This window comes from Epinephelus fuscoguttatus, linkage group LG21, assembly GCF_011397635.1.
Source record: "Epinephelus fuscoguttatus linkage group LG21, E.fuscoguttatus.final_Chr_v1".
Taxonomy (NCBI): Eukaryota; Metazoa; Chordata; class Actinopteri; order Perciformes; family Serranidae; genus Epinephelus; species Epinephelus fuscoguttatus.
Window position 1 is genome coordinate 14,394,873 of NC_064772.1, and position 22,468 is coordinate 14,417,340.

The window sequence follows — 22,468 nt, forward strand, 5'->3', positions numbered from 1 at the left end:
GGTTCCAAGTGAAAAGGAACACCGTATCAACATCGTTAAGATAATAAATGGAAGGCTTTTTTCTATCCGATAGGCCAGGGTAATATGGTCGAAACAATTATCAATCAATTTAATGTAATTTTGGGACGTTTCCAGCCATGTTTGTAGTGACAAAAGCAGGTGCTTTTAACAACAGTTTGGACCATGTCTTGCCATATTTGTAGCTACAAAAGTGGGTGTTATTTTGTAATGACAGCTCAGGACATGTCCAGCCATGTTTGCAGTGACAAAGGCAGGTGTTTTTTTTTTGTTTTTTTCTTACAATAGTTCTGGACATGTCCTGCCATGTTTGTAGCTACAAAAGTGGGTGTTTTTTTAACATCATATTATGACATGTCCAGCTGTGTTTGTAGCAACAAAAGCAATTTTTTTTTAAATGATAATTTGGGACATGTATGTTGTGGTTTCTAGCCACAAAAGCATTTTTAAGCCTTTAATTGATAGGACAGATGAGTGTGAAGGGGGGAAAGAGAGAGGGAGTGACATGCAGCAAATAGCCACAGGCTGGAGTTGAACCCGGGCCGCTGCAGCAACAGCAGTTTTTTTTTTAATCACAGTTTCGGACATGTCCAGCCATGTTGTAGCAACAAAAACACGTGTTTTTTAATGTCATTATGGGTCATTTCCAGCTGTGTTTGCAGCTACAAAAGCAGGTATTTTTAATGATAATTCAGGACGTGTCCAGTTTTGTTTGTAGCAATAAAAGCAGCCCTGCGTCCCAATACCCATACTACCATACTATTTAGTATGCCAGAAAAAGAATTAGTGTGTCCCAATACATAGTATGTGAGATGCAGTGTGCCAAAAGTACCAGGATGTTCTACTACATCCGGTCATATTTCGCAGTATGCATGTCAGCATGCTTCTTTGGCCATTCTGACCCACAATCCTTTGCGCAGCAGAAGTTACGTCGCACTGACTGAGCTGCTTGTACAACCAACGCCCACACTTCCTTTCATACATGGTTTATTTAATTTGAGATACTAAGACACTACATATTAGGACTGCAATGATCTGATTATATACTGTCACATATCATACAGTTTTGCAAGAACATGGTTACAACATTCAACTTTATTGTATTCATAGTATAATCAATGTTAGGGTTCAACTATGACTACAGTATAGAAGATTCTACCAGTATAGGCAGTGGTGTAAGTGTGGTATAAATAATGAATGAATATGACTAAATATGAATACACTATGGGCCAGGTATGAGCAGTATAGACTAGTAAATATATAAATAGTAAAAGTCATAGTAAGAATGTGCAAGTATGTTACACTACAAATAAAAGTAATGTGATTGTAAGGCTGCTTCACGTGCAGACAGAATATAGTGCCAGCAGCTGCATAGCTGTAAATATATTTAACATCAAACATCTGCCAGCAACAGAGAGCTATGTGTGAAGGGGGTTAATATGCCTACTGGTGACTAGTTCAATAGACAGGTCTCTAATAATAGGCTTGGAACTGTTTACGTGAACACATCAGTTTATTAGAAACAACAACATACTACATTATGACATAACAGCAACAGAGCTCTCTGGCACCTCTGACGGTATGCACGACTCTGGCGAGCTCGACGAGAGGAGATTTGCTGCATCTCCGAAGTACAACAACACAAAATATTCAAATGTGGCGCTACGGACGGCGGCAGAAGTGAGAAAGAGGGTCAGAGTTCAGGGAGCGATGTGATGGTGGATGTAGTGTGTCCCAATAGTATGCATACTGCATGCATACTGCATACTACACTACATACTTTTTAAGGGCAGCTGCAGCACATAATAAAAGTATATAGTAGAAGTATGCGATTTGGAACGCAGGGCAGGTGTTTTTTAACAATTGCTCTGGACATGTCCAGCCATGTTTGTAGAGACAAAAACTTGTGTGTTTATAATGACGGCTGGGGACATATCTGGCTATGTTACTTTGGGACAACTTAACCATGAAATTCTACTTAAAGCCGTTATATAACTTCAGCCTAACAGTGGGCAAATTGACTACAATTAAGAGATTATGGCAAATGTTTGAGCATTGTGTCTCAGTAGCTTTAAGCAGAGATGATTTAGCAGACTGTTTCAGTCATGTCAGTTGCACAGCCATATATCTCCCTAAAGTGAACTAACATCATCCACCATAAGCTGCTGGTCATACCAGACCAAGTAAGGTTGTTTCTGCAAGAGTGCGCTTTAATGCTCATGGATTCAATTTTTCATTTGTAAGAGAAACATTTTATTTCCTCTTTCAGAAGACACATAATTTAAGATCCAAACCAGAGCCACTGAGAATGAGGGGCTGGAGTCCTCGCCAAGTCTACACAGAATTGTTTCATTTTTCTACAAACAAAAACTGATGTCACCAGAAAAAACTGAAAGATGCGATAATCATCTCAAAACTCTTCACATAGTGGCTTTAAACTCAATGAACCATAAAACTGAATAATTGTCCCACCCTAATATCAGCATACAAATGGAAAGTAGGCCATTGCCTGTAACATGTATTCCCACAAAATCAACATTAGGACTCATTCTGCTCCTGAAAACAAACCGAGTCGGACAGTCATCTGGCAAGTTTTTGCGACGTGTCTCTGTTTTCATTTATTATTTAGACGGGCTTGTGGTGGCCTGACCCAGTTGCTTATTAGCCGCAGACTGAAAGGCACAGTCCTGGACAGTAAATCCTTCCTGTGGGATGAAACTGAGTATCTCTCAGCAGGGGTTACACTGTGACCCTGTCTGGGCCTCAAGGGTTTGCTTTGGCACAGCCCAACTCAGGGTACCTTAGGAATGTGGCTCAGACATGGCTGGAGCTAAACTGACAACATCCGGAGATGTTCTGCCTGTGGGTTGTAACTCTTGAACACTGTATCCATCCTCCTATATCAGCCTGCGCCAAGCTTTAGATGCAACGCAGACTCACAGGGGCGTTGGGCAATCATGCTTTGGGGGTCAGCTCCTTCACCCATTTATAATGGCACCAGGAAGGTAGCTGAGAAACAGGGAATGGTGGGAACAATGAACATGCTGACTTCCTCTCTGTCTGCCAAGGGCCACAGAAACAGTGATAACAGCGATGGGGAAAAGCTGACTCTGTCCTAAAACACCAGAAAACACTGTAAAAGATTACACTGTAAACATGTCATGATTCATATGCAATTCTCCAAAAGCAGCATGACATTTAGATTCTTCTTCTTTACAGATCTCTGTTTCCTACATAAATTCATTACAGACTTAATGTGCAAACAGTTAAAGCCAGGATCAACTGTGGCCCAGCCAGACAGTTTTTGACATCAATTTGTCATTTTCTCTTAGTGGAAGCAAATTATTTCTGTATGTTGAGTGTTTTGGAAGTCTCTGACAGAAAGATTACCATGTTAGAAATGTTTTGACTCCTTAGATTTTAAAACATCCCTCTGATTGGCAGTTCAGCTCAGTGCACAAGAGGAGAAATATAAGAGGGCATGGGATCGAAACAAACCTGTTATATTTGTTAAGATTATTATTTTTGATCTGTTTAGCTCTGTAATAGAAACAGTTTGTAATAGTTTGTGGTATTGTTTGTTGGCACTAGTTCTTTGATGTTGGTTTGGTGTGTCTGGGGAGTGCTGATCAACTTTAAAGATTCTGTTAATGCATTTCTCCCCAAAAATGTCCTCAGAAACATATTTTAGTGCACTGTTTGGCTGTAATATGAGAATTTGTGAACAGGTAGGCACCATACTGTTTCCTTGCCTTATAGATATCTGTAAGCCAAATCATAATCACCTAATCTGGTGTCAATTATGTTTCCATAAAATGTTGTGCAAGAGCTTTGACCAAAACAAAATGGAGATCAGGGCATCACATTCTGCCTCTCCTCCCTCCAGCCACATTCCCAAACCTGTCATTCTCTACCCATCCACCAGATGCCCTCTGACTTCTTCCTCCTGTCCCTGTCCTCACCTAGCCACTCCCTCCTGCACTACAGTAACCCCTCTCCCTCCTGTCACCTGACCTTCCCCGCCCACCTGCTCACCTGTTTCCACTTTGCCTCATCAGCCCTGCAGATATTTTAACAGCCCTTTCCCACTGACTGTTTCATGCGTTTGCATTCTTGCCTCTGTTAGCTGTTATCTGCTGTTTGTTTCTGTTTGCAACCAACAGTAAACACTTTTTGTAAAGCATGACCACGATTCTTCCCTAACCTTAATCACAAGTTTGTTATTGTGACCATGACAACAGAGGTCCAAACCTCAGACCAAACCTTACTTTGCAAATTCAATTCTCAGCACTCCCACACAGTTATTTTCAATTACACAGGCTAACAAAAACCAAATGTTTTTTATTTGGCCGGATGATAATGGAATCACAAACTCTAATATGATGATATTACAGCAATACACACTCCTAATATCGATCAGTCTTAGTTCACAGTATTCCCACTTGAGGGTCAGCTTTGCAGTCTAAACAGCCCCCTCCCCGACGTGCCTGTCTCCAGCATGTGAATATTTTTTGCCCTCCCAAAGGCAACAAATCCCTCACACTTCATCTGCAAACCAACTTTGTGCGCTGATGACCTATTCACTCGTGTTTACTCAAGCAGATATATAGTGTTTCACTGTTGATTTTTGCCGTGCCAAGTATGAAAGAGGCTGCAGCGAGGTGTTTGTGTGTGTCATTGCTGTTGGGACGTTTTCACCGCAGAGGGAAGATTTAAGTTTTATCCTCCATTTATGCTGTAACTCTTTTTATCTGTCATCAGTGGTCGTTACTGCAGTATGTCTTTTAAGCCAAACTATTCTGGGCAAACTTGTACTGCATTTGTTCTGCCGCTCTTCAACTGTGTTGGAAGTTCCAACACTGAGAGGAGAAGTGTGTTTAGATGATGAAGCATGTGTTTTTTGGAGTGAAATGTCTGGCAGGTGATTGATTATTTTATGGAGGATTAGAGGAAGTTGTGTAGTAGTTTGTTCTCATTTTATGCAGAGGAATTTGCAGCCTCGAGAAGTTTGTGCTCATTAAATGCAGACAGTGGTGAAAGAAAAGATTTTCTCAGGACAAAAAGCTGCAGCCTGCGGTTGTTTTAAGACTTTTTCAACAAACCTGTAACAAATGCGATGAGAAATATGACTGATTTACTTCTAAGCCTTATTGGAAATTGTCTACGTGAAGGGGGAACACAGAGAGGCAAAGAATGCCAATGCTATTTTCCCCAGATTTTCTCCATCAGCTGTCCTCGCTCCTCCCCCTTCCTTTCTACCTCTCCTAGAGCCAGGAAATCTGAGCGAAAAAGCACAGAACAAGGCGGCGAAAGAAAAAGAAAACAAGTGAAAGCAGTTTAGCGAAGGAGATGGAGGAGGAGGGGAAGGGAAGGCAGTTCAGTGAGCAGATCTCATAACTCTTCTCTGATTACTGCTCGGTCTTCTCGTTCTCTGTCTCAGGGAGGAAGCGCTGGCCCTGTTGTTTTGAATGCCATTTTCTTCAACAGGGTCCCGTTTTTCACTTCTACTACAGCAGGGCGTTTGACAGGAGTTGGGAAAGACGCCACCTGGCTGAAAAACACGCACTCGCTTCCTGTAAGCTTTTTAGCTCGCGGGTGATGTTTTTACTGTGATACACCTGGGTCTCTGGGCTTTTCATGTGGCAATATGAGCACAGTTGTGGACCAGCTGAACTGACACATTGGACTTCCCCTCCCCTCCTTTTATTCTGTGGTTTGTGTCATTACGTAAGCAGGGAAGTGTCAGTTGTGGCTGAAGCTGCAATGGTACAAAAATGAGAGGAAAATTTCTCTCTGGACTGTTTTTGAAGGGGTCTTGGTTGCATAAATTTAACTAAATTACTTTTTTATATTTTAGTAAGAACTTGTGGTTTCTTTAAACACCTGGCTCATAGAAAGGAAAAAAGATTACTCCAAAGTTTGACTTCATCTTTCATACATGGACATTTATTTTGGTTGTCAAGCACCAGGACCATTTTACACTGTATGTTTCACACATATCATACTAAGGTTTCTAAAGGAACTTAGTTCTGATAACATGTATATGAACTGACCTTGTCAGGAGGTCAAGTGGATGGTGGATGGTGTGACACCAAAGTAAGGCAACTGCCAAGCTGCAGACCACTGTTTGAGACCAACAATAAAACTAGTTGTTTTTTTTTAGCAAGCCATCACTGTGTTTCCAGCAGCAATTTTGCTACCAAACATGGGTGTGTGTTAGCAAGTTGTTGCTGAGCTTCCAGTGGTGATTGTGCCACCAAAAGTGGGTGTTTGTCGTGAGTCATTCCTGAGTTTCTTGCAGCAATTGTGCCACCAAATGTGGGTGTTTTTTTTAGCAAGCTATTACTACCTTTCCAGCAGCGATTGTGCAGCCTAGAGTAGGTGTTTTTTAGGAAGTCATTACTGAGTTTTCAGCAGTGATGGCACCACTGAAGTGGGTGGTTTTAGCAGGTTGTTGCTTAATTTTCAGCAGCAATTGTGCAAACAAATGTGGGTGTTTTTTGCAAGGTGTTACTGCCTTTCCAGCAGTGATTATGCCACCAAAAGTGGGTGTGTTTTTAGCAAGCAGTCACTGTGTTTTCATTAGCGGTAGTGCCAGTGTAAGTGGGTGTTTTTAAGCGATTTGTTGCTGTGTTTCCAGCAGCAATTAGGCCACCGAAATTGGGGTTATTTTAGCGAATTGTTTCTGCCTCTCCATTGGCAATTGTTACACCAAAACTGGATGTTTCAAGCCAAAAATTCAATATTTTCCTGACCATAACCAAGTGGTATTACCGCCCAAACCTAACTATATGTTAACCAAAGCATTGTTGGAACATAAAGCTTCAACATAACGGCTACACCATTATGTACAATGTAACATATCCATGGTTTGCAGAAATGTACAATGCCAACATTTATTCTGGCAATTGTGTTGCATACAGAACCATCTGGGAAGTTGTCTTTAAAAACCAATTTGGTAAAGGGCAGGCATTTTCAAAAACTACTGGGCAGGTGTTTGGATGAACCATCTGTCTACCATGGGTTAACTTCACACACACCTAAACCACGCTTGTAGCTGCTGGTAGCATCTGAAAAGTAGCAGAGGAAAAGTTTGATACTATTAAATAAGCGTATTTCCTCTAATTTCAAGAAATGTCAAGATTAATCAGGTTTTTGCAAATTCACTTTGCCTGACGTGGCTTTTTTCCACATTAAAAGTTGCTAAAGAGAACAGCAACATTCTTCCTGTGACAAATCCTGAGGGACTAAAATGAACTTGCTCCATGAAGTGGCTGTCCAGACCTGTGATATGTAGCTAGTGATGACGTTCATGCACAATGGCATCTTCATTCTGTTCATAAACAATAATAAATATAGTGGAAGACCAATCGCAACCACACATAGTGCTTTAAAAACTCTTTCTTAGCTGATAAACAGAGATTTTATGAAGACTTTTCTCGCTCACTGCAGGCTCTTCTTCCATGTGAGACAAAATAACTTCTCTCTGGAGTTAAAATGAACCCTTCTTCATCAAGAGTTTAAAACCACAAAAGTTCCAGCACTTCCCTTGTTCTGTTGCTTCAACCACATGAGATCATTACATTTGCTCCTCATCACAACCAAATCAACCGTTCAGGCCAGCGCTCGCTTTTCCATTCCTGTCTGATGTGCACTTCTTCTTGGTGTTTTGCTGCGTGTAGCCAACGTTACCCCTCCTCAGTCATTTAACATGACTGTCACTCTACACTCTAACCCTCCTCACTCACTGCTGCCAGAAAGGATAAACCGTACAGATATGCATTTCATGCACATGATTCTGTGCAAAAAAACCTCATCTTTGACATCCTGATTTAACAACCTGTAAAAAAATGACATCATCTTCAATTTCAGTGATTTTCCAAAGGCCAGATCAGTTTAGCCTGATGCCAAATTGCTCTTGGAGTCTGAACTGTCATCTGCATTCTGGAAAATGTGTGCTGTGCGATGAATGGACACACACAAATGTTCATTTTTGTAACTTTGAGGATATCACTCCTTTAAATTTGGCTATAAGATATCTGTGCGTCTGCTGTCCTCCTCAGCTTAGGATTTATAAAGTGATGAGGCCAGAGTGTGGAGACGTTTGTGTCTTTTGAACTGACAGAAGGGCTTTAAGAGGCGGAAAACTCCCCTGAGGAAATTAGTCGTGTTGTGGGGAAAGAGTGTAATAGTTCCTGGCGCACGTATAGCCGAATCTGTAGCTGCAAAAGCTTAAAAAAAAACCCTGAATCCTCGAGACTGAGTGAGTGTGAGAATAGCTGCAGTCCAGAAGTCGTGGAGTTATGGGGGTTGTGCAGAACTAAGGAGTCTGTTTCCTGTCCAAGTGTGCACATTGTAAAGGAACCAGCAGGCCCTATTGTCTTTCAGGTTGTCCCGTGACGTAAGACCTTCCTGTAGTGAAGGCTTTACTGATAGCCTAGCCGCCACACTGCACGGTAATATCAACTTCCATGTATTCAATAAAACCCAAGACAGACCCAGATGTTTTTTATCCTCTCAGTCGGATGTTTCCCTTTAAAAAAAACTGGAGCACGTAACCATTTAGCACTGATAAATCAATTCTTTTCTATCAGCTGATACTTCTTTCTTTGATTTCCTGACGTCTGAGTAGAAAATGAGCATCTCTGATTCCCTCACATGCACCACACAGCCCTGTCACGAGGGGAGCACAGTGAAGCTTGCAGAGCAGGAACATGTCACAGGGCTAATGGCATTGAGGTAATGGATTGGTCTGTTCTGCCAGATGCAGCAGTAATAATCCTGCGAGCTCCAGACAGGGTCTTAGCAGAGCTTCACAGCACTGCAAGATCCTGAAAAGAATCCCTATAGCTTTAGTTTATGACCAGACTGCGTCAAAGTCTGGATTGACCCTGCCTGTGCACTTGTCTCCGTCTCTGCTAAAGTCTGCAGACTCTTTTGCCAATTTATCTTCCCTCTGTCTTTTCCTCTTGCCCCTATTTTCTTTTAGAGGCCCTCGAATGACTCCTGTAAATCTGTTTTTGTACGTTACTTTTGAAAAAAAAAAACAAAAAAAAGGAATTCATCAGGTTTTTGTCATTAAGGCGACATCACTCCGAACATGCAGCTGCAGCCTCTTCATCACGCAGGCATCTTGTCTTTTTGGGTGATCACTTCCATTGATTTACATTAAACTTCTGGTATCAAAGCGCGATCCAGATGTGTCTCAGAAGTGAGTTGATGTTAATGGGATCCTGCTGCGGCACTGCTGTGGATCAGTTTAGATTTGGGTATTAGCGGCAAATGATTTCAGCCAAGTATGCCTTTCTGTGGCTATACGCACATTCAAAATGCATGAGTTTCTCTTTCATTTCACCACTGTTCCGTTGTTCTTTGTCCAGGGTAAAGACCAGATGTTCCACTGTTTCTCCTGTGATTTCCGAAAACCAACTGAATCTTCCACCATCTGCGCTTACAGTGCCTTCAAGAGCATTTTAACAGCTGCATGGTATTTGCTCTGTTAATGATAGGTTTGCAGCGATACAGAGATATAAAACACGACACCACACTGGTAAACTTATACAGATTCCAGCAGTAACTGAGAGGAACGAGAAAGTTTAGCCTTTAATGCTCAGAGTTTGGAGCTGCAGGTTAATGCACCCAACAATCCTAAGTCGAGTATTAATTACTAGCTTTTGGTTGTATCAGATGATCTTTATTAGCAGATAGAGTTTGCTTAGTTGTCACGGAGATAGATCTGTTGACGTACAATGATTTCATCGATTGCACTTCCAGGAATCCTCATGTTTGTTGGCCTTAAACTAAAGCATGTTTATTCTTGACCTTGGAGGTTGTCCTAGACTTAGTCCAGATGAAAGTATGAAGTATCTAGCCTCAGTATCATCATATTTCTGAGCCAAACAGGATAGACAGGTGGAACTTAAAAGTGAGAGGAATTTGATTTGATGGTTGAAATGTGGGAGTTTCACTACAGCAAGGCCCAGAGAGTGTGCGGTCGGTGGGATAGCAGTATCCGTCAAGGAGGAAGAGAAGAAGTCAATTTATACTCTGTATATTGTTAAATATTGTTTAACATATTGTTAAATAGGTGCACAATATGGCCGAGGATGTGATCTAAAAATGTTATAAAGGCATTTTTCATTTCATCTCGGCTTTAACAAACTCGAGGGACACTTCCATGCAATACAGCTGAAAGTTCTTGACAAGGCTAGTATAGTAAGTTGACCTTGAGTTTTCAAACTACTGTTTCAAAGGTCAAGAGTGAACTTTTTTGCTTCACACTAAAATTGAAAATTGAGAATAGCTATTGATAGTTTTTATTATACAAAATTAGTTGACTTTTTACTATAGACAGCAGCCTACAACAGAAGGCATTTTTGGACGAAACAGTTCTGGGGTCTCAGACATCCTGTGGGAGCTCAGAGTAGAGCTGCTGCTCCTTTTCATCGAAAGGAGTCAGTTAAGGTGGTCCGGGCATCCGATCAGGATGCCTCCCAGGTGCCTTTTGTTAGAGGTGTTCCGGGCATGGAAGAAGCCCCGGGGTAGACCCGCACTGGAGGGATAACATATCTCATCTGGCCTGGGAACGCCTTGGGGTCCCCCAGGAGCAACTGGAAAGTGTCATTGGGAGAGGGACGCCTGGGGTACTTTTCTTGGCCTGCTGCCTCCACAACCCAGCCCTGGATAAGTGGATGAAAATGGATGGATGGAGTTCTGGGGTCCCTCCAAGAGAAAGTGTCCACTGGGGTGCTCCCATGAGAACTACATACAGTACTTTTTAGTTGTGACCAGCAGCTCTGTAGCTTGCTCTACAGCTGGTTGGTTTGTTGGTGGTCGGTTGGTCAGTTGGTCAGACAGTCGGTGAATCCACAGAAATTTCCCCACCCTTTGGTGGCCACAGTTTTTGCCCTAGGAGACTGAAAATCGGCATGAAGGTTGCAGCTATTGCGAATTCAAACTTACTTGTTTGCATTTTTTTGTGTGTGTTTTAACAGGTTTTTAAAAATGGCAGTTGCCGATGCTGCAGTGGCTCATGTGTTTGACCAATCAACGGACACTAATTTTACTTGAGGTTCCTCTGGTGCTGGGAGAGTAGCTACTCTGAAATAGGAGCTAAAAATGGCATTCAAAGAACTACAATCATTTCTAGCTTTTGAGGTGTAGAAAAAGGGGAATTCCTAAAACTGTGTTCTTAGAACTATAAAAAAACTTTCTCCGGCCTTATATCAATAGTCATACTTGAAGTAGAAGTGTTGCTGTTTGTTAAGACAGTTACATTTCGAAGGTGCATATGCAGATCAGGGGTTTATCCTAAAGAGGATGAAAAAAGCTGTGATCTCAGATTTGGGGATTTCTCAGGAGTGAAAATATGCTTTCTGTACCTGATGAAATGTGTTTTTTATTTGCATACAGTAATATGCCTCACCTGGAGGTTTTTTTTGTCATGCCTGGCAAACATTTGCATTCATACCTTTCCTGTCCTAATTCCACAGCTCTTTATTTAGCCTGTGTCTGCACAGCTGGCTCTAAACAATGTGTTTGTCTTAACTATAGAGATGAGACTGTCTAATTGCTAAGACTGTGCGTCCTTGAAAATGTCTCTTGCTAGCAAATACATCACCGCAAAGAAAAAAGGCTCACACAGCATTTAACATTTAGCTGAGGTTCTCCAGATGCTAAAAGGATATTTCATATCCAGGAGTGATTAAGTGTGAAAGTGTGAAAGAAAAGTGAATATTTCTGTCATAACATCATTGTCAGCAACTTCAACAAAGCTTATTATGTGTACAGCATCAATGGTTAATGGTGATTGGATAAACAGTCGCCCCCCTCAGCTAGAAAACAAAGATAGATAACACCTGGACATTCTTAAAGAGACCCAGGTGCTATCTATCCCAAATCCAGTGCAACTAAGCAACAAAGCTGTCTCTGTTTAACTTTTCCCACCAGCTGTGTGGAAGTGTGACTCTGAGAGAAAGGACGGGGGTGGAAGTACTGTAATTAGTAGCACTGTGTTTCTCCGGAGCCTGGAGCACTCTTCTGATCAGTGACACATGTAATTACGCAATTTGGAAGTTGCTCCTGAGCCAGTGGCAGATGAGTTTTGTCTGTCCGTGCAGAATCCCATCGCACCAGCTCGGACTTGGACAACAAAGAAATGCATCCATCAAAATTAATGACTCAAGTAATGTGTCTGTGGAAAACCTGATCCTGTTCTTGATGTGGAGACTTTTGTTGAGATGCCACAAGATTGATAATTGAATTCAGAGCTTTAACCATAAATATATAGCTTTCATCATTAAGATACTTATTCTGTAATGAAAAGATGGACCCATTTAGCAAAAAATACATTTTTCCATGGGGCTACAGGGATTAAAAACTTTTTTTAAAATTTTATTTTATTTCGATTTTTATTTTATTTTGTTTTGCTTTCTGATGTGTTTTTCAATGAAAATAATTTTTTTTAGTGTCAGTTATTTTTTTCTTTACCCTGACACTTTTTATGCCCCTGCGCCAGCAATAGCAGTAGCTGGAGGCGTTATGTTTTTGGTTGTCCATCCATCTGTCTGTATGTTCTTCCCATTCTTGTGAACTCCCTATCTCACGAACACCTTCAGGGAATTTCTTTAAATTTGGCACAAACGTCCGGGTGGACTCAAGGAAGGACTGATTAGATTTTGGTGGTTGAAGGTAACTGTGAATAAGCATTTGTTTCATTCTTGTGAACGTGATATCTCAAGTAGGCCTTTAGGGAATTTCTTCAAATTTGGCACAAACGTGCTCTTGGACCCAAGGATGAACTGGTTTGAATTAGATGGTCAAAGGTCAAGGTCACTGTGACCTCACAAAACATGTTTTTGGCCGTAACTCAAAAATCCATACAGTAATTATGACGAAATTTCACACAAATGTCTGATAGGATCAAATGATGAAGTGATGACATTTTATATTCAAAAGGTCAAAGGTTAACTTCACTTTGGCATCATAATGTTCTGCAAAAACCCTTTTCTTTTTGGTCAATGCTCAGCGTCATAACTCAGGAACAGAGAGGGAGGTATTTGGTCAGGAACTGAAGTGTTGACACTAATCTTGGATGTCCACCTTGAAACTGTGCTGATTGTTTAGATCTCCTGAGCTGCCAGGTGAAGATGTGTGAAGCATCCACATTTTAGAATTTGTAGGTTCTTTGCAGCAACATCCACATTTGAAGCATTGTCAGCTGTCATGGCTACATGAGTCTGAACAGACATGGATGTAAACTGTAACCGCAACTTGACTGGTTCGCAGAGGCATATGACCACGAGGCGGAGTTCTAGGTTTTGTTCCTTCTTTCAGTTTCAACCCTCTGTTGCTGTTTTGGCGTGGGGAGAAGGGGTTTGAGGGGAGGGACAGTGACAGTGTGATTTACATGTAATCTGCATACTGACGAGACAATGTCTTCTGGAGCCACAGTCCTTCAAGAGTGAGAAAAGTCATTGAAAAACACATCAAGGTGCAAAAAATATCAGAACAAAGTAAAAGACATTTTACTTTCTATAGGTTTCTTTCAGTATCAGTTTCCTTTCTCAATGCCAGCTTTTTTTTTTATGCCAAAACTTACTGTCACTGTTCTAGCTCTCCATATATTTCCACTTGTTTGTATAGCTCTGGGTTGCATAGTGTGTGTTAGCCATGTTGGATAAATTCCCAATCACTAGGTATTAACTCAGGAATCCTGCAATATTTGCAGTGTAGTTGAATAAACATAAGAAGCCCTGGCACCGCTATTGTCATGACATATTTGGACAGGTGTGTGAAATTCGAAATAGATGAGGTGCTTATAATGACCTCAGACCATTAAATCCTTTGTATTAAGCTAAAAATACACAGGCCAAGATAAGCTACATGACCTCAAGGAAATAATCCTACACTTTTAAAGTTGAACTAATCATAGTCAGACCACCCAAGAATCTGATGCATTAAACCCAAACAGAGGTCAACCCACAGGAATGATTCAATCCCAACATGCTCCTGTAAGCTGAGCGAAATGCAGATTTGTAACACACGATGCATTTTTGGCTGTGGCGCTCGTCGTTTTGCTCGAATGTGAGTGCGAGTGAGAATTTTAAGGCACACAAGAGAGGGGTTTTAAAGTAGCCGTGAATCGGAGGACATGTTCCCGAGAGGGACGAGTCTGTGGATGTCATCAGAGGCGAGGCGGGAGGCGGACCGAGCCAAGGTCTGGAATACAGATCTGCAGGACAGTCGTAAGGACGGTGTCGCTGCCCAGCTGTTGGGCCCTGCACACAAATCCACATGACAGAGGCAGGATGCTGTACATTTGTCATGAAGAGGCTGAAACACGCTGTGTAGAACCTGCTGACTGTCGGTCCGGAAGAATCCATTAACTAACACAGTTCAACCATGGTTCAATCTACATGACTCAGATTAATGTTGATAAAATTATATTGGTGTAAATATATGGGTATGACAGGGGGTGGGTGGTAGTAAAAGCAAAGGCTTATCTAACAATCATTGCTCAACATAAACTTTGAAAAGTGGCTGTTAGGTTAGCAACTAGGCATCAGCTTTTCGTTGCCAAAACTGAAAATATAGTCACCATATTTAGTCACCTTATATTTGAAGTAATTAAGATACCATGCAGTTACAAAAAATGGTTACCATGAATGCCAAATAAAGGCCAAGAATTGGTTGCCAGTTTCTCAACATGTTTGCTAATGGCAATTTGGCAACTGTATTCATTTACAACTCTGCAAACTACTGCCTAAAAAAGTTACCACAGAGATGACTCAACACTATCAGGCAGTTTTAACAAAAGCAAACATTATAAGCTGAATATTGGCAATATCTTTAACCAAATTATTGTCCAAATAAAACCCTGCAAATGAGGAGCTCGAACACTTTGGAAATCAAGTTCCAAAAGTCCATTTTAATCTCAGTCCTGTTTGTATTTCCACAACGTCTGAAAAAACAAGATTAGACAAACAACTTTGTTTGAGCCACAGTTTTGGCACATGGCAAAGCAACAACACCAGAGTAATTATGGCCTCTTGAAAAGAAACTTGGATCTGCTGAGTCATATTTTGTGTGTGTGTTGATTTGTGCATGACCACATTGAAACAATCAGTAAGTTAAGTGTAGCACCTCTCACCAGCCTTCTCTCTTTTACTCTCTTTATTTATTTTTATTTATTTGATAGGGACAATGTAATATACCATTGTCCCAATGCAGAGTATGGAATTGATGTATCGCACAGAGAGTTTATAGCTATCGTTAATTTTCAACTTTTGTCCTCAGTTGGGCTTTTACATGTAGACCTAAATGTTATTAAAAAAATATACAGTTTAAAACATCATACAACCGCAATACACTATAAACACGGAAGGCACAATAAAATGCATAGACCACAATCCACACACTACAATACACATACCACAGTACATATACCACAATACAAACATCACAACATATCCCACAATACATCTGCTACAATAGACACACCACCTAAATGCCTTGTTGATGTCAGAGGTCAGAGGAGAATGGCCAGACTGGTTCAAGATGATAGAAAGGCAACAGTAACTCAAATAACCACTTGTTACAACCAAGGTCTGCAGAAGACCATCCCTGAACCAACAACACGTCCAACCTTGAAGCAGATGGGCTACAGCAGCAGAAGACCACACCAGGTGCCACTCCTGTCAGCTAACAACAGGAAACTGAGGCTACAGTTCACACAGGCTCACCAAAACTGGACAATAGAAGATTGGAAAAACGTTGCCTGGTCTGATGAATCTGGATTTCTGCTGCAACATTCAGATGGTAGTGTCAGAATTTGGTGTAAACAACATGAAAGCATGGATCCATCCTGCCTTGTATCAACGGTTCAGGCTGGTGGTGGTGGTGTAATGGTGTGGGGGATATTTTCTTGGCACACTTTGGGCCCCTTAGTACCAACTGAGCATGGTTTAAACACCACAGCCTACCTGAGTATTGTTGCTGACCGTGTCCATCCCTTTATGACCACAGTGTACCCATCTTCTGATGGCTACTTCCAGCAGGATAACGCACCATGTCACAAAGCTCAAATCATCTCAAACTGGTTTCTTGAACATGACAATGAGTTCACTGTACTCCAGTGGCCTCCACAATCACCAGATCTCAATCCTATAGAGCACCTTTGGGATGTGGTGGAACGGGAGATTCTCATCATGGATGTGCAGTAGACAAATCTGCAGCAACTGTGTGATGCTATCATGTCAATATGGACCAAAACCTCTGAGGAATGTTTCCAGCACCTTGTTGAATCTATGCCATGAAGAATTAAGGCAGTTCTGGAGGTAAAAGGGGTCCAACCTGGTACTAGCAAGGTGACTCTAATAAAGCGGCTGGTCAGTGTATATTTTCCTTTGGAACAAAGGGCAAGTTCCTGTGTTCCTTTAAAGGTTCTTAGGTTCTTGGAAAATGAAGTAAAAGGTTAAAAAAAAGAAGGTTGGAAAAAGTAAAAGGTGTAGATGAATACTAAGTACATAAGTAAAAGCCTCAAAGATTGATACAATATCTTTTGGAATAATACTCTTAACTCAACACTTCGTAAATGTTTTGTTAGGACATCTCACTGGAGAAAATTAGAGCTCTAGACTCGCCCATATTAACACATAACTATGAGTCTAACACATACTGAATGATCTTTATTTTGAAAGATGATAACACCTAATTTTTTGCCCGTTAAGCCTGCAGACTCAGAATGCCTGCAGAATTGGACAGCTGTAAGTGACATCATACTCGTGACTACTTGAAATGCTTTTAGTGATGACTATCAGTCCGACTGAGCTCCTCGAGACTGAACAAGATGAATTGGAGGGGTGATGAGGAGACGCAGATAGCATCAGTGAAGAGCACTCAGTGTCCCAGTGTGATGGGTCGACACCGGGAATCAGGTCCCGACACCTCGGCTTACGGAGGCGGAGGGCTCCGTTGTCTCACGCCACGGTGATGGGATCCAGCCTCCGCTTCTCACAGCTGCGTCTTCAGACGTGGCGGGCAATCAGCGCACATCTGTCAGGAGGGCCTCAGTGTTTACACAGGGCGAACTGTACAGTGTCAGCCTCAGCGGCAAACTCCTCAGTTGGTCACTTTGAAGCCACAGAGTTCATCTGACGAAGAGGCCCTGCGACACATTTTTTCCCAAACATCCAAAAACATGATAACGAGATCCATGGAAACTCCTCTTCATTGATGATAAAAGCTGGTGTGGCTATGGCACCGTCATGATGAACTCTGCACTTTGTGACCCATTTTCCTGGCTTTTGTCTACTCTTCTTATTCCCACAAATGTAATGTGACATTATGTCGTTTCCAGATACAGTGAAGATTAATGGAATGACAGCAGCAGTAAAGATGTGGTGTTGGTCTTTCAGAGTGAAACTCTTAAGAGTCATACAGCAAGAAATTCATCATACTGTAGAAAAAGGGAGGTCAGTGTTCCCATGGACAGTTGTCTCAAAGGTCCAGAATGCAATGCAGCCATGACACATTTTGGGGTTTAAAGGGGCATTACACCAATTTTAACTGGTTTAATCGGAAACTCCACTGAATACACACATCAAAGATGGTTTACAGATCTTGTGGAGTAAACCTGCATATGTGGAAAAAGTTGTTTGAAGCCTTTTGTGGCTCCAGAGAGCTTCATGAAGTCACAGATTGCCTCTAGTGATGTCACAGAAAATAGCAGTCTAGTTGCCGTGAGAAAATGTTGGCATTGTATGTTTCTGCAAACCAGGGGTAAATTACATTTGTACATTTCAAAGAAAAAAAGGAACATAGTATATGAGCTGATTTTATCAGTGGGAGGTGGAAGGGATGGTGGATGGCGTGACACCTAAGCAAGAAGACTGCAAAGCTGTAGACCACTGAACACGGGTGTTTTTTTGAGAGATGTCACCTTGTTTCCAGTGGCGTTTGTGCCTCAGAAGCTGAGTGTTTTGTTGCAAGTTGCCGCTGCTTTTCCAGCGGCGTTTGTGCAAGGCGACAGACAAGCTCCAGACCACTGTTGAAGACCAACAAACAACGGTCATCACTGTGCTTCCTGCAGTGTTTGTGCCACCGAACGTGGTTGTGTTTTTCAGTGAGATATCACTTTGTTTCTGGTGGTATTTGTGCCACAGAACATGGGAGTTTATTAGCAAGTGGTTGCGTTTCCAGTGGCAATTGTGCTTTAAGCCAAAACATGATCTTTTCCTAACGTTGACCAAGTGGTATTTGTGCCTAAACATAACTGTACATTTACCACAGCCTTGTTGAAACATGAAGAAACTTTCAGTTCAGCTTATCCACTTCATTATAACATACAAATGTAATGGGTGGGTGATTTGCAGAAATGTATAATTCCAACGTTTCTCCTGGTGATTGGGTTGGAAAAATATCTGGGGCGGTGTTAAGTGTTATATTGTGGGCAACTGGACTTGTTTGAGTTCACCTCTCATCCAAGAGGCTTCCTCAGTTCTAACGGACTGGTGCGGAGTCGCAGGCTTTAAACCGTGCATAGGTGTGAACCCTTGCAGCAAGTCAAGCAAGTCCAGTTGCTTACAATATAGCTCCTAAGATTACCGTGACCTGTATGACTTTGAATCTTCACCAACATCCGGGGCTGTGGGGTTAGAAATAAGTGAGCTCATCAAACTTCTGTAGCCCGCTCCTCAATTTCTGTTTAAGGCTAAATTAGCTTGTACTAGCATACGGCACATGAATCATGGTGATCACATTGCATTGTGGGTGATGGAGGCGCAAGTTTTGACAAGGAATAAAAAAGACAATATCTCTGGTTCTGCTGTTTCCATTTTGATTCTTTGAAATGTCCATCTTGAGTCCAACAATGTTATCAACAGCAATGCTAATGCTTTTAAGAGGAGCACAACACAGTCTCTGGAAACAGCTGTATAATGTCTTTTGTCGCTCTGAAGGCAGCTTTGACAAGTCCTGAGAAAATAACTCAAGGGTTATCTGAGTTTGAGCTTGGCTATTACAAGACAATGAGGATCTACTGAAAGGATTCTGTAGGTTGCATTACTGGAAGTTGTCCCATGGTTTTGCAGTGTGCAATGTTGAGATTTTTTCAAAATTAAAATCCCTTGTCACTTGTTATGTACTTTAAAGACAAGTGCATTGAGTTTCCATGTGCTTTATAGATGAAATCAACTCCCTAAAAGTCTGGACATCTCAGCTTTGACTATTGCTTTTCACTCTGTCTCATGTGACTCCCCCAACTTTATGTCAGTGCAATACTAAATTGCTGGACTACCCCTTTAAGATGCTAAACCTTTTTTTTTCTTGCATGGAAACTCTCTCCTTCTCAGTCTTACTAACAGGGTCATTATTAGCTGCACTCTCCACCTCTATAAAACCCACAGATGACAGTACAGTTATTGTGTTTCATTTTAGTTGTCAAAAGTCATTCTGAGAAACGTAGGAAATTAAGAGAGCATGAGTCAGATTTAAGGAAAGTACAGCAAAAAGTGAAATGACAGTTTTTATTGCAAAGTTATTCCTGGAATACATTCAACACATTGATTATATTTTTAAAAAAGTTTCTTAGAGTGGATTTTCCCTTAATAGAAGTTGGTACAGTCCATCCACATTCAAGGGTGGAGCTAAAATTGGCCTCTTTACTGCATCTAGAAATTAGGAGATTACAGAAACTCCCAGTTTTTGCACTATTTCTTGTTGTGAATAGTATTAGACTTCATGGTTAAAGCCCGAATGCCATTTAAAACCCAGATCTTGTCAGATTTGTGAAGCCTCTATTTTACTCATGAGGGTGTTTTCACTGCCTTATCTCTGTCCACGTCAAATGAGACCAGGTCAAGCTCTAAAACCACAGTATTAGCTAAACTGTACATATCAGGGCAGAGACTGCATAAAACACAGTTTCAGATTTGTTAAACCTTTGTTCTATTTTTGAAAACAAGAAAAAAGGCTGATTTCATATTTTTTTCTCCAAAAAGATGACATTAGTCCAGGTCTTAATCAAAACCATTGTTGTGCACTGTACCTGAATATTGCTTCTACTAACCTTTTTGACCCACACACACCACAGTCTACATGTATATTTTGTCTTACACAGTATTAGATTTGAAATTGGATTTGATTTGATTTTGAAAATGTAATTTTATTCTCTTCCTTCTTATGTATACTAATTTTATTCCTATTTCAACTTCTTTCATGTATTTGTCTTGGATTCTCACTTTACTGCATGTTTTTTCTTTCATACATTTGGTAAAGGCATTGTTGGAGGCAGCCCAAGAGCAATGATTTTATTGCCTATGACTGCTCTACTTTAATTGTGGTGCATATGACACATAAATACTTGAAATTTGACATTAAAATACTGTAGACTTGTATAATAATTCCAGACGTGTTGTGCGTGAGGTTTTAGGTTCTGGATCTTGCAAAAATGAAAATCTGATGGGTCATAAGATGATCAACGAGATTGGAAATAAGGAATCAGAACTAAGTCAGAGCTCATATGACATATGAAGTGCATAAATATTCTTTAGATTTACAGGTAATTTGGATTAATTTGTTGTCAGACACTAACTGCTTCCTCTCTTTTCTTGTCTGTTCTCTCCACCAGGTTTAGAATCCAGCACTCGGACTCTGAGCACCCCCAGCCCTGGTCTTATCCTGCCATCCAAGTCCTCCTCTCTCTCCTCACCTGCTCTCTCCAGTAATGGCCATGAGACCAACTCCTCTTCCTCCTCCTCTGCCCCCGCCGAGACCGTTGCTGTGGTCCACTCTCAACCCGGCACCCACACTCGCTCCCGCCAGTCGAAAAGCCACCACCATGCCCCCATCGACCTCCTCCCCGACCACGCCCTCCTGCAGATCTTCTCCCATCTCCCCACCAATCAGCTGTGCCGCTGCGCCCGCGTATGCCGCCGCTGGTACAACCTGGCGTGGGACCCGAGGCTGTGGAGCACTGTGCGGCTAACAGGGGAGCTGCTTCACGCTGACCGTGCCATCAGGGTCCTGACCCACCGGCTGTGCCAGGACACTCCGAACGTGTGTCTGACCCTGGAGACGGTGGTGATGAACGGCTGCAAAAGGCTCACGGACCGTGGGTTGCACATCGTGGCCCAGTGCTGCCCGGAGCTGCGTCGCCTGGAGGTTGCTGGCTGTTATAACATCTCCAATGAGGCTGTGTTTGAGGTGGTGTCCCGCTGCCCCAGCCTGGAACACCTGAACCTCTCAGGTAAAAGGAAATTCTATACCATCTGACTGGTGGTAGGCTCTCTCAGTTTTATTGCTGCTACCCGACATCACGCACATGTGTAGATTTACCTCCAAGAATTCCTCTCCTCGATCACTCTCAGTCATTTCTACTAAAGCTGGTAAAATCATTAGAGGAGCAGGAGAAGCTCTGCCAACCTCAAGCTCCCATGTGGGAGAAGAAAGGCTTTCTTTAGCTGAAAGCAGAACTTACCTCAACGTGAGTAAGGAGAGCGGTCTGCTGCTTTCATTAAGGAAGTGACACAAATAACATTGACTTGGACAGGACTCCGGTGGCACAGCAATGTCTGCACCATTAGCACCAGGAAGTAAGCCCTTTGTTGTAAAAATAGCTTTTAAAAGAAGACCTGCGGCTTTTATTTGAAAGGCTGAAAATAATGAAATCAAATCTTTTTTTTTTTTTTACCGTCAAGGACAGTAAAAGATCAGCCTTTGATCATTTGTTCCTGAAAATAAACCACAGCTTTGGTTTTCTTGGAGTTGTTTGCACTCAAACATCTTCATGCTTCTTGTTGCAGGCGTACAGCCAAATACAGCAGGTTTTACTCTGGCACCCTCAAGTGGCTACTCATAACTGAGCTTTAAAGGGAAGGTTCACATTTTTTCCAAGTCTGTCTCAAAAATATATTAACAGGCACATGCGTGCATACAGTTACTAAGGTTTTGCTTCACGATTTTGGGGGGACACATATTAAGCAATCCTCCCCAAAGAAATTCTGAGTGTCAAACACATCAGTTCCTGCATTCTGGTGAATTTTTCTGCATCAAGTTATTTTGGAAATGTCACAGTACTTCCAACATAAATCATGCATAGTTGCTTCTTTCCATTTTATGGTAGACTGCAAACCTTGCTTTTGAGCTTGCATATAGCCACCACCTACTTTACCAGAGGCACTGTTGCATCTTTGTGTCTCATTATAGCAGTTTGATGAAAGATATCTGCTTCTTTTATGTTTTTATTTAGGGGGAACACCGACATATTATAAATATTTCGGGGAAGTGTCCCCTGTGTGTCCCCCAAAGTCTATGCCTATATGTCCGTACATACATTTAAGACTCTAATCCCGCCACACAGACACTACATGTTGCATTAACATAAACTCTCCACATCTGTCACAATGCTTTGCATCAATGCACTTCTTTTATATTATTATCACTCTACATG

General features: G+C 41.6%; 1 protein-coding gene across 1 annotated transcript in view; it reads left to right on the plus strand.

The window, feature by feature from the left end:
• The window catches only part of si:dkey-192l18.9 (F-box/LRR-repeat protein 7), a 36,469-nt gene that overhangs the window by 10,776 nt on the left and 3,225 nt on the right, over window positions 1–22,468 (plus strand). Inside the window, exon 3 of the mRNA XM_049565748.1 lies at window positions 20,648–21,265. Coding sequence (XP_049421705.1) covers window positions 20,648–21,265 — 618 coding nt within the window. The remainder of the gene's footprint in view (window positions 1–20,647; window positions 21,266–22,468) is intronic.